We start from the raw sequence: 12269 nt of genomic DNA, 5'->3' as shown, positions 1-12269 counted from the left end.
CTCAGCTAGAGAACTCACATGCAGATGGGGACTCCCTCAGGGAAGGTAAGGAGTGGGACCCTGAGAATCAAACCCTCCCCAGGACCAGAGGTTTCTCCTGGGGAGCAGGTGGGATGAGGCTCAAGGTTCCACCCCCATCTCCTAGCTGCCCCCACCAGCCTCACGAATGGGAGACAGAGCCCTTGGACTGACGCCCGTGCCAGGTGTCCCTGGGAGAGCCGGTCCCCTCTCTGGGCTCCGAGGCTCCCAGGAGCCTAGGGAGGAGGGGCCGGGACCTGATCCTTAAGACTTGTCCTGTCTGGTCTCTGTGGGATGCCACTAGGGTCCCACAGGCTCCAAGTGGCCAAGGAGGGCATGGGAAAGCCCCTGGGGACCAGCAGTCAGCCAGCGAAGCAGACGCCACCACGAATGGGGGTGTTACACACACTCAGCACAGTCCGGGCTCGGGCGGGGCCCGTCTTGGCAGGTGAGCGCGGGAACGGGGATACTGGTTTCCAGGAAGCCGTCTCCTGGGGGGAGAGGGGCCAGGGGCCCACCCTCTAGGACCAGCTCGGGGTTTCTCTGCACTGTCTCAACTGGAGGCAGACGGGAGAGAACAGACGGGACAACAACAGACACTCTCGTGGGCAGTCCAGACGTACTCCTCCGACAGACACGTGGGGCTCCTTCAAGGCCAGGACGTGACAGGACACGCTCGAGGGCGGGGCGGGGGGATGGGGCCTTCTCGGGGAGGGTCGGGAGCGGGCGATGGGCTGCCTTCACACGCGTCCCCTGCTCAGACCCACTCTGCAGCCCCTTCCCATCCCTGTGCCCCCTCGCCAGCCACTGCCACGATGGGTTCTCACACGGTCCCTCCAGGTCCCCAGCTCTGTCTTGGGCAACAGGGTGGGAATCTGGGTCCCAGTCTGCCTCCTGGCACCTGGGGTGAGGCCCTGACCTGTGAGGCCACGTCGTCCCTCCCTGGCTGGGGTGTGTGGGGCTAATCCCCCCCGCCACCTGGTATACCGGGGACCCAGCTTCCGAGGAGCTCAGCGCAGGCTGGGACTTCCCACCCGGCAGGGGCCCCAGGAGCGCCCCGCCCAGGGCCCAGGCCCCCCGCGGGTCTCACCCAGCAGCGTGGAGCAGCCGTCCCCCAGCGGGTAGCGCTGGTAGCGGGGGATGCTGAAAGGCGGCAGGGCGTGGAACCTCCGCTCCAGCAGCGGCTCCAGGCGGGAGGCCGACGGGTCCGCGGGGTGGAAGAGGTTATAGACTTGCTGGCAGGCTGGCCGCAGCTGGAAAACTGGGGAGGGCGGGGGTGGGATCGCAGAGCCCTAAGGAGGCCGGGGTCCGCAGCACGAGGGATGGGGGGTCCGGAAGCATCCAAAAGCATGTCTCTCGATTTGGGGTCTGACCGTTTATTAACCAGGTGTCCTTGAACTGAGCGGAGTGGATGCAGCCCTGGCTGTGAGGTGGGGCTGCTACCCCACGAGTAGATGTCTCACTTTTAAACACACACACACACAGTTACAGGTGCTATATCGTCTTCGAGCTCCCCTCCACCCCCCATTTGACACAAAAATGTTGGCGTTCTTCATTCCAGCACTGCGAGTCCTACCCGACCCTTTAACGGCTGCAGCCCCCTCCATGGACAAACCGTTACAATGGTTCTGGTTTTCCCGATTACAGATAACGTTGCCATGTCACTGTTCCTAAGTCTCTGTCCACTTACATATATATAAGCCAGCGCTTACTTGCTCTTGGGCAAGCGTCTGCACCCTTCTGAGCCTCGGTTGACCCCTCTGTGACCTGGGGACGTAACACGAGCCCTGCAAGTCTCCTCTCCCGTAAGGATGTCAGGGCTCCCTGGCCACACTGGCTGACCCCTGGGGCATACAGTGCAGGGATCCTTGCTCTGATAGGCTGCTCGGCCAGTAAGTCACTCTTCGCTGTCCCCGCAGCCATGAGGAGGGGCTCTGGAGCAGCGTGCTTGCGGCCCTTCTGAAACCGGGAAGCCAGGCACCCGGGAGGATCTCTTCCTTAGGGGAAGATCTTGGGCCCCGGAGACTGGGTCCGTCCCTATCTGATCGCGGGGCAGCCCTTTCACTTCTGGACCTCAGCTCCCAGAGGTGCCTTGAAGATTAAACAGCAGGGGCCAGGGGCTGGAGGCTGGAGACTGAGCTGCTAGAGTAGGAGCAAAGGGGAGCAGCGAGCCTATGCTGGGGAGGGCAGAAATGAGGCAGGCTGATGCAGGAACGGGCCTGGGACGTGGCCGTGGCCTTGTGACGGGGCTCCGCTGAGACCCTCAACCCAGCTCACGCACCCCCTGCCCTGCCCTGCCCCTACAGAGCTCTCACCGTCCAGGGCGGGGATGACAGTCTTCCTCAAGGCCAGGACCAGCCCCAGCGGGCACCCGAACAGGAAGAGGTCTGCGATCTCAAAGTCAAACTTCCCCGCGGCCCCTGCGCCGTCCAGCATGGTGGAGCCGCTCGAGTGGCGGGAGCCGGGCTCGTTCCTCAGCACGCTGGCGTGGAGGCTGCAGACGGGGGCGGGGAGGGGCGTGGCTCGGTCTCCCGAAGGAAGCCCCCCAGGGGTCATCAGGCCCAAACGAGCCTTGACCCCTGTGCTGTCCCGCAGATGTGGCCACCTCTGGTGACAGCTGGTCCCAACCTCCCTAGGGATGCCACCGCCTTTGGAACAGCTGTCCCTGGTCGGTTTTGCCCCCTGACTGGGCTTCACCCCTGGACAAACTGTCCCCTTGGGCTCGAGATGGCCCTTGCTTGTACAAGACCCCAGAGGCACCCAACCCTCACGTTGGCCAGCAGCCTGACCTGGCTGACAGCCTTAAACCTGAGATGTCCCTCCCTCTTGGAGTCACCCCTCCTCACCAGGCCATGGGCCTCACGGTCTGACCCTTGGGTCCCACCGGCCCCACCCACCTGGACAGGAAGGCCTGGTGCTGCTGGATGGTGTCCAGCTCATAGGTGGACGAGTCACTCCTCTTTCGGGGCAACTGTCTTTTGGGGTCTTCGACACCGTTGCTTCGGGGGATATCAATGTTGCTGCGGCTCAGGTGCCGGCTGCTCTCCAGGCCACCGCTGCCACTGCCGCCATGTGCCGCATCGACCAGGGTGCCCGGGGACAGCAGGTCAGTGTCCTGGAACAGCCCCATGCAGGCTCACTGCCCGGTGGCTGCTGGCCTGGGCCCTGCTTCAGTGTCCTCCCTCCTGACTCCGGGCCTACTGGCCACTGCCCGGCCAGCGTCTCACCCACACCGGAGAGGAGAAAGCCCTGTCCCCTAGTCGTGCCGCTGTCCCCCCAACCCACTGGCCAAGTCCCAACAGCCTTCATTCCTGCCTGAACTGGCTACCCGGATCTTCATGATCTCCCACTGATCTCACCGCCTTGCCCGGCCCACCCAGGCCATTTGCTCCTGTGCCCCAGGGACGTCGGATCCTCTCCCCTGCTGGGAAGTTCAGAGGAGCCGCCTGCCACACCTTCCAGCACCAGACCCCAGCTCCGCGAGGTGCAGACCTTGCTTTACACCTGCCGGAGCCTCATGTGCTCTAGGCTTGGTCCTGCTACAGCTGCTCACCTGCCCCGTGCACCCACCCAGCCACCTTTGGGCACCCGTACTGGAAACCTCTGCCCTTCCCTTGCCTTTACCGCAGCCCTGGGGGGTGTCTGGGGCTAAAGGGTGACACGGTTTCTATCCTGGGGTTCCCCTGCTCTGGGGGCCATGAGAAGCTGATACCTGCATGCTGGCCACGCTGCCCCGGCGGCTGCTGCTCTGACTCTCAGACACTGGCTGATTGCTGTAGCATAAGGCATCGAAGGCCAGGATGCCCCCGACGCAGTCCCCAATCAGGCAGATCTACAGGGGGAGAGGCCCCAGAGGCCTGAGTGCCCGCCCTGTTTGCTGGGGTGCCGGCCAGGGAGAGCCACCACCTCTTGCCCTGCAGGGTTTCTGTCTTCCCTTCCTTCATCCCACGACTCACCTGCCCGTTGAAGGTCATGCCCTCCTGGGACTTGATGAAGTCCCCGTAGGCAAGGTTGGCCCGCTGAATCACCGTGGCAATCGCCTCCTGGTACTGGGGTGAGGAGGTGGCCAGCAGGGGCAGGGCGGCCAGGGGGATGTGGTCCTGGCTGCTGGACAGACAGCCTTCATCGTGGCTGTAGGGGCTAAGGCTGGGGGAGGGGGCCCGGTCAGAAGAGAGCAGGAGGCCTCAGCTCGGCCCAGTGGGCCCCTCTCCCCGGCCAGGGCAGCAGGGCTGGGGCTGCCTGCCACCTGAGGGCCTCCGCTGTGACTCGGCAAACCTCACGGGGTCACTTGTGGGCCAGGCCTTGGAAGTTTGAGGAACAGGGCGGGGGAGTAAGGCCCTCTGTCCCAGAGGCGGGTCAGCGTCTTCCACGTCACAGACAGGGCAAGTGCTAGTCTCCTCTGTAAGCTCAGCCATCTGCACAGGTTTTGCCACCTCCAGACGGAAGGGGCTGGAGGCCAAGTCTGGACATCTAGACGGGGGTCCTGACACTAGGGGGGAAGCCTGACCCTCAGGGCCAGGTGGTCTGGGGCCTATGCACTCACTTGGAGACGAGCGCAAAGGCATCAGAGCAGATGGGCGGGCAGGGCACCAGGCGGATGGCGAGGTGGCCCAGGGCGCTGGGGTAGTGCACACGCATGACGGTGTCGAACACGGTGGCGATGGTGTTGGCGTCGCCCTGCTTGGAGCTGGGGTCCCCGGCACCCGTGTCCAGGATGGTGCCTCCATGCAGCAGCAGGAGCAGCACGTGGATCTTGGAGGCTGGCGCAGCCAGGGGTGGGCTGACCTCGTCCTGTGCAGGTCGGGGGGGGGGGGGGGTGGGCGGGGAGAGGGGGGGCGTGGCATCAACTCCCCGCGGACTCAACCCCTTGCCGGGTCCTTGTCACCCCAGGAGGAGGCCCATCTGGCCCACTGTTCCCTCTGAGAACCCCGATTTCAGTTCCTGAGCTACAGGGCCTGGTGTTAGCCACCTCGACCCCTTCCCTGGGGGAGGCGGCGATGGCCCCTTTCTTCCTCCCCAAGAGCAGCCCTGCTCCCATCAGCCAGTCCGAACAAAAGCACAGACTCCGCTTCCTGTCAGGGGGCCCAGGCGGCAGTTTCTGGCCTTGGCGAGGAGGCACAGGCGCATCCCATGGGGGGGCCTCTGGAGCCCGCCTGCCCTCCGTGTGTCTGTGCCCGGGAGGGCGGTGATCCTGGGCACTCAGCCTGCAGCTCCGAGCCCTCCCCCATCTACACAGGGCCTCTCCTCCGTCCCCTGTGCTGTCATTCTCAGACTCTCTCCAAACATCTTAGAGCAGGGAGGGGATGCAGATGTGTCTGTCTGAACCCACCTAATTTGGGAGGGGTAACAATCCCACGTCTGGCTGGCCAGGCCTGCACGTGAGGTCAAAGTGAGACCTGAGACTGGTACACATCTGCATGGGGTATGGAACGATTCCATTTAGAGAGGAGGTGGTGGTGGCGGCCCAGAGAGGTCAAGAGACATGTCTAATGTCACGGAGCGCATCAGTGCCAAGCTGGACTGGAATCCAAAGCTTCTGCCCCCGGTTCAGTGTTTTCCCTCCAATCCAGGCTGTGGCCCCATCCCCAGGGACCTTTCCCCACCTTAACTTCTGATGTGTGACTGGAGGAGCCAGGGCCAGGGCCTAAGAGAGGCCACTGGGAGTACTTGCCATGCCCTTATTATGCCTAGGCGTGTGGGGGACGAGGAGGAGGAACTGAAGAGAGAGGCCTATCCCTAAGGAACCTTGGAGACAGACCGAGGGTCTAAAGCCACCTGGAAGGCCCATATGGGGACAGCTGGCCCTGAAGTGGGCCACCGCGTGGTGTGTCGGGGGGCAGAGTAGGGCCCAAGTGCCAACACAGAGCCCAGGCGAGGCATGGGCAATACAGGCAGTGGACCCAGGGGCTGGCGAGGCTGCCAGAAAATGGCAGCGTATGGGCTGGCCCAGGAGCCACTGAGCAGCAGATGACCTTGAGTGAAGGGGGAAGACAGGCCGGTGGGTGGTATGGGGTCTGAAGCCACAGCAACACTGGGCTGCCTCATCTCCGAGAGGAGGCTGGTCATCGGCCGGCGGTGGGCCCCGGGGCCCGGGCAGGAACACCTGCCCAGCAGAGTTTCGGAGCGCTTCCTGTCCCCACGTGAGGATTGCTCACCAGTGGCCCACCTGGCAGGAGTGAATTCACGGCCAGGGCAAGGCGGGGCCACCAGCTGCCCAGACCAGCAGCCCCGAGGGCTTATCAACACTGCCCGGTGAGTGGCTCAAGGAAGGAATGTCTTGCGGGCAACCTCACCACCACCCAGTCAGGGAGGGGGAGTCCAATGGCCCTGAGAAACCCAGGCCGGGCAGGGGTGGGCAGTGAGAGGCCTAGAGAATGCCTCCTGTGCCTATCTTCTGGGACCCGGCACCGGAGGCTGGGACTGTTCGGGGCCAATTGGAGATTCAGCTCTCCTCCCATTCATGTCTAATGCTGGGGCACACCCCACCCCCACCAAGACTCGAACCCAGTAGGAACAGAGCCCACGAGAGGTAGAGTGTGGAGGCAGGCCTGGGAGCCGTGGGGCCAGCTCTGGAGAGCCAGGGGGTCCCCGTCAGTGTCTCCACAAAGCCGTACCCCCTCCACAAGGCTGGGCGTGGGGAGTGGAGGCTCCGGTTTGGGGGCCATTGCAAGCAGAGGGATCTGACTTTGGATGGCCATGCCCCAGAATCGGTGCTGGGTTCCAACAAGCACATTGCATCCTGTGGCAGATCTAAAGCCCAACGTCCCTTCTGCCCCTCCCGAGGGGCCGTCAGAGCTGTGCGTGCCCTAGGTGGGGAGGAGACTGCTTTATTTGCCATTAACCCCCAATTGGGAATCAACTCCCCTTGTCCCAGTTTGCCTTCTAGAAAAGCCCGCTTTGACCTCAGACCTCAAAGCAGAAAAGCCCAAGTTGGGGAGGGCAGTGTGGACGCTGCTCCTCTTTCCCCCCCGCACCCGGTCCAAACTCCCCAAGCGTCCCGAGTTCCCGGCTCTGTCTCCACCTTGGGCATCGTGGCTCCCGTGCCCCATGCAAGCAGCTCTGACCGCCCACAGCTGGAAGACGAGAAGGGGCCTGAGCTTCGTGCGAAGAACCCCCAAAGCGGACACAGGCACCCTACCAAGACAGCTTTATTGGACACTGGGAGCCCCACGTGCCCCCAGCAGGGCAGCGGCCACCAACCACATCACTTCTGCCTAGACAGCTTTTGCTTCCTTCCCTTCCATCTCATGTTCTTCAGCAAATGCAGAAAAGCTGGGCTCAAGGTGGGGATCTTATGTTTGGTCTGGAATTTACAAATTTCTCATTCCACTTTCCACAGGTGGAGCTGGGTCAAGGCCTTCCCTGGGGGCTGTCTGAAGGCCCTGTTGGTTCTCAGGGACGGCAGGGGAGGGAGGACAGGAGGCCCCGGGCCTCTCTCTGATGGCACCTATGCCAGTGTGGATGTGAAGCCATGGGTGCCAAGTTCTCACAGGACAGGTCCTACAAGCTCACCCCCCCCTCCCCCTGCGGCCCTGGGGGCCCTCTGCCACCCGGCACCCACCTCGATGATGTTCAGCTGCTCCACACTGGAGGCCACCCTGAACTCGGGGGCACTCTGGCGGTACAGACCGTCTGCAAGACAGAAGCAGTGGGTGCTGTGAGCGGAGGGGCAGCCGGGCAGCCCCAGGCCCACAGGACAGAGGCCGTGACCCTGACAAGCGGGGCCTTGGGTGTTCCCAACCCCCCCACCCCGCCATGCCCAGCACTGCTAAGGAGCTGGGGCAGAGAAGGGCTTGGCCCCTGCGGCCACCCTCCCCCAGGCCCTGTAGCCCCCCCAGACCAAGGTACCCTGTGTGTCCTCTGGCTCAGGGCTTTCAATTTTGTCCATGAGGTCATTGGAGTTCCATTTGGTGATGTCCTTGGGGAATATTTCCTCTGAATCGGACAGGTCCTCTGGGGAGGAGAGAGTGGGGCTTCAGCACCGACCCATTCGAAGGCAGGGACTGAGGGGCACCGGGAGGCCTGGCTGGGAGGCACAGGGGTAGGTGTGGCCACTGTGGAGATTCCCATGCTCCTCTGGCCCGTACCCTCCATGCTGGCTTCCGCCCTCTCCCTCCTTAGCAGGATGAACACCTGACCAGCACCCGCAGGGCTTCTGCCTGGCCTTTTCTCAAAATTGTGTAACGTTCACATAACATAAAATTCACCATCTGAACCATTTTAAAGTAGCATTTAGTCCATTCACAATGCTGTGCAACTGCCACCTCTATCTGGTTCCAGAACATTTCCACCTCCCCGAATGGAAGCCTTGTAGCCATTAGCAGTCACACCCTGTCCCCCGGCCCCTGGTGACCACCTGTCTACTTTCTGTCTCCATGGATTTGCCTGTTCTGGACATTTCACATAACGGAATCACACGGGATGTGGCCTTTTGTGTCTGGTTTCTCTCCCTGTGCATCATACTATCAAACTCCATCCACATTGTAGCAGGCGTCAGGGTTTCGTTCTTTTTCAGGGCCCGCCCCTATTTCACAGTATAGACGGACTGCATCACGGTATATTGTTTCTCCACTCATCAGCTAATGTTCCTGTTTTCAACATCTGCACGAGTACAGCCCGGCGAGAGGCGCTGCTCTGAACACTTCCATCCATTTCTCTAGTTTCTGCTCTTCCGAGACCATCGGCCTGGGGACCACGGGGCTGGAGGCAGCTGTGCAGACGCTGGCTTGTACTGGTCACTCCTCTGGCCACACAGCGGGTCAGCAGGTGCTTCCCCGGCCACGGCTGCTCTGGCACCTCCTACTTCGCTGTCTCTTCTCCCTTCTGTTTTTGTTTTTTTTTTTTTTTTTAAGTTCCTACATTAGGGGCGCCTGGGTGGCTCAGTCGGTTAAGCGTCTGGCTTCAGCTCAGGTCACGATCTCACGGTTTGTGAGTTCGAGCCCCACGTCAGGGTCTGTGCCGACAGCTCAGAGCCTGGATCCTGCTTCGGATTCTGTGTCTCCCTCTCTCTGCCTCTCCTAGCTTGTGCTCTATGTGTCTCTCTCTCAAAAGTAAATAAACATTAAAAAAAAAAAAAAGTTCCTACATTAGATGTGTATTTTCCTTTTGTCAGGGACTCACAGCCAGGAGAGGGTGCACCTCTTAGCTTGGCTGGGGTGGGATGGGATGCCCCAGACACCTTTCTTCACCCTTGGGGAGGACCCAGGTACCAAGGGTGGCTCAGGAACCACCTGCCACCCTCTGCAGCTCCCCACCTTAGATCCCTCTTGCCTGGACACTGACACCGCCCCCCCCCCCCCCCCACCAAGTTTTCCCTCGAAGACCAGCCAGTTAACTAAGATGCCATAACAGTCAGGTGGCTGCAGCGTGAGAGGGCTCTGGCCTGCCGCTGCCCTGCCTAGTGCCTGTGGGCAAGTTCCCCTCCCTTTCCGAGCCGGTGTCCTGCCTTGTAAATCACAAGCTGGAGAACTGTCTCCACAGACCTGTCTGCCAGTCGAGAGGAACGGCCAAGGTATGAAGCAAGTGAATGTTTAGCGCAGTTGAGCCTTGAACAACACGGTGGGGGGAGAGGGGAGGGAGGGAGGGCTGGGACGCTGGCCCCCCGCAGAGTCAAAAATCCATGTAAGACTTCTGACTCCCCAGAAACTTAACCACTAACAGCTTGCTGTTGACCGGAAGCCCGACGGGTGACATAAACAGTCGACTGACACACATTTTGTATGTCATATGTATTATATACCATATTCTTACAATAAACTAAGCTAGGTGGAAAAAAACCAATGTTGTTAAGAAAATCATAAGGCAGAGAAAATACATTTACGGTACTGTATTTATTGGGGGGAAGAGCACGTGTGAGTGGACCTGGAGAGTTCAAACTCGTGTCGTTTGAGGGTTAAGTGTACCCGCACCTTCCCAGCACAGGTGGGTGACTCGTCAGGCCGTGTGCTCACTGTGTTGATTTGGGGATTAGTGGGAAAATGGGCACCTCACATATTTCCGGCTCATCGCAGTTTCTAAAGTTTCTACATTCGGTGTACTTGCATTTAACCAAGGCAAAAAACAAGGTCATTGCAAAAATGTAGAAAACTGTAAGATGTCATGCTTTGGTAAAGCTGCTTGTGGAAATAAACTCACATATGGAAAAAAGCCCCCGTCTGACTGTATAAATCCATTCTGAGGGGGGCGGTGCTCGAGAGAACAGTCCCTGCCTGCCAGGCCCAGCAGAGACATCCCGGCACGTGGCCAGGGTGAGACCCCAGACTCCCGGTGATTTCGTCTCATTCTCTGCCCCACTGCTGCTTCAGTCCACGCCTCCTGCTCCAACCCTGCCCAGATCCTCCCCCTCTGCCCCGGGAGGAGCCACCGCCTACCATGAGCGTCGAAGTACTCATCTTCCGAGCCTTCGTCCGAGTCCCGGGCGATGCTCTGCATCCTCCACTCGGAGATGCTGTGGCGGGAAGGGCTGGCTGGAAGGCAAAACCGCAGGCTGACCCACCACCCGGCTGGGTGAGGCCGGGCGGGCGGAAGGCAGGCGGAGGTGATGGGCCGGGAGGGCTCAGGAGAGAACGAAGGGAGAAATGAGGGGTGGGGTGACCCTGGCTCATTTTGGCGGAAGCTCCTGGAACTTTCAAGACGGCCCCGCCCAGCCCACCTGGCACAAAACAGGTGTGTCCCGGGGAGGACGAGGAAGGGGGAGGGTGTCAGGTATGAGGCCAGGACGCACAGTCGCACAGACCTGGGTCTGCTCCTGTGCCTTTGCCCTGGGTCTTTCCGGGAGCGAGCCCCTTCAGTTCCCCTGCAGCAGAGCAGACAGATGGGGCTGCGGGGTGCTGTCGGCAAGTGAGCACATAAAAGGCATCGACACATATACATACACAGATGCCTTCAGCACATAGACGGCCAAGCCTGGTGTGGGGAAGCTGGACTCACAGAGGGGACTCCTGGCTCGACACGGGATAATCCTGGTTTCCCAAACAGCCACGGTGCTTTTGCAAAAATTCTCCCGAGAAAGGCCTCTCTCAGGATGTAAAGGCTTTCAGACTCCGTCAGCCTGGCTCCCACCACAGGAGCAGAGACCCCTCCTGGCTGTGTTGACAGGTACCCACTAAGACCACCCCCCCACCTCCTCCTGGGAAGCCCAGCTCCTCAGAGCTGCAGCCATCTGGACCCCAGGAGAGGCTGGGAGCTGGGTTCCCACACGGCCAGCCTGTCTCACCTGGCCCTTGTAGGTGAGTCTGGGCCACCTGCTTTGTGTTGGGGGGAGGGGACAGACACCCTGGGCTCACTCTGAACTTGGGGGGGGGGTTACCGGCAGAATGGTTCTGACCCCCCTCAGGCGTGGCCCACAAGGTCTGGGGGCAAGAGTCCCCGGGCAGAGCCAGAATTCTCTGACGGTGGGTGGCAAGGGGCTGCCCGGAGCGGGGGTGAGGGCTGTTGCCGGGGTGGTAAAAGGCAGAGCTACGGCGCTCACCTCCCCGCTTGGACGACCTCGAAGACTTGGAGGATGTGGACCACTGCTTTTTGAGACCCCGGCCCGCCAGGGGTTCCCCGCTGCTGCTGCTGCTGCTGCTGGGCTGGGCGGGCTCCCCAGCGACCTGGGCCTGGATGGCTTCGTCCTTGGCCAGCTGCACAGCCTCCTCGTCATCCTCATTGAACCGGGCCATCTTGCGGGACAGCATGAGCTGTGCCTCCTTCTCCAGCTCCCGGATGTTCTCCATGTTGAGCCCGTACCATTCGTCCTGCCAGCACCAGGCCTGCCGGTGGGCCCTGACCATCACCTTCCGCAGGCCTGCTCCCGGGCAGCGGCAGGGGGAGGGGAGAGACAGGAGACACGGGCACTGTCAGCCCCCAGGGCCGGGCTCGGGGCTGGGAGGCAACCCAAGGTCATCCCCACCGTGTGGCCGTGGGCAAATCACTGCCTCCCTACCCTGTGCCTCAGTTTCCCCATTTGCAAATGGCTCACAGATGACCTCACAAGCTCACGGTGGTTGTATAACTAGAGCAGGGGTGCCTCCTAAGGGAATGTGCCTGCTCAGAAGCCACACTGAATTTTGGGGGGATTCCTGCCCCAAGGGGAGACAGAGGGGGGATTCCTGCCAGTTTTGTGTCTCGGTTGGTATCTATACACTTTTCCTGTCCAATTTCCACATGGAAATCAAGTTCCAGTTCAAAGTGGGTTGGTCCTTTTTCTTATAAGTAGAACATATATACATATAAAATAAGACACAAAAGAAGATAAAGATACAGAAGAA

General features: G+C 60.9%; 1 protein-coding gene across 10 annotated transcripts in view; it reads right to left on the bottom strand.

The window, feature by feature from the left end:
* PITPNM2 (phosphatidylinositol transfer protein membrane associated 2) overlaps window positions 1–12269 on the bottom strand; it is a 144898-nt gene that overhangs the window by 7852 nt on the left and 124777 nt on the right. For 4 of the 10 annotated variants that reach the window (XM_042961785.1, XM_042961790.1, XM_042961787.1 and 1 more), the window contains 12 exons: window positions 11489–11806; window positions 10754–10813; window positions 10389–10484; window positions 7867–7971; window positions 7580–7650; window positions 4562–4809; window positions 3975–4164; window positions 3731–3850; window positions 2916–3133; window positions 2334–2512; window positions 1109–1279; window positions 426–575 (listed from right to left, as the gene is read on the bottom strand). In XM_042961785.1, the coding sequence (XP_042817719.1) occupies window positions 426–575; window positions 1109–1279; window positions 2334–2512; window positions 2916–3133; window positions 3731–3850; window positions 3975–4164; window positions 4562–4809; window positions 7580–7650; window positions 7867–7971; window positions 10389–10484; window positions 10754–10813; window positions 11489–11806 (1926 nt within the window). The remainder of the gene's footprint in view (window positions 1–425; window positions 576–1108; window positions 1280–2333; window positions 2513–2915; window positions 3134–3730; window positions 3851–3974; window positions 4165–4561; window positions 4810–7579; window positions 7651–7866; window positions 7972–10388; window positions 10485–10753; window positions 10814–11488; window positions 11807–12269) is intronic. The other 6 variants (XM_042961789.1, XM_042961793.1, XM_042961788.1 and 3 more) reach the window with 3 other exon arrangements.

Source organism: Panthera tigris, chromosome D3, assembly GCF_018350195.1.
Source record: "Panthera tigris isolate Pti1 chromosome D3, P.tigris_Pti1_mat1.1, whole genome shotgun sequence".
Lineage (NCBI taxonomy): Eukaryota > Metazoa > Chordata > Mammalia > Carnivora > Felidae > Panthera > Panthera tigris.
This window is presented reverse-complemented; position numbering and strand designations above follow the sequence as displayed.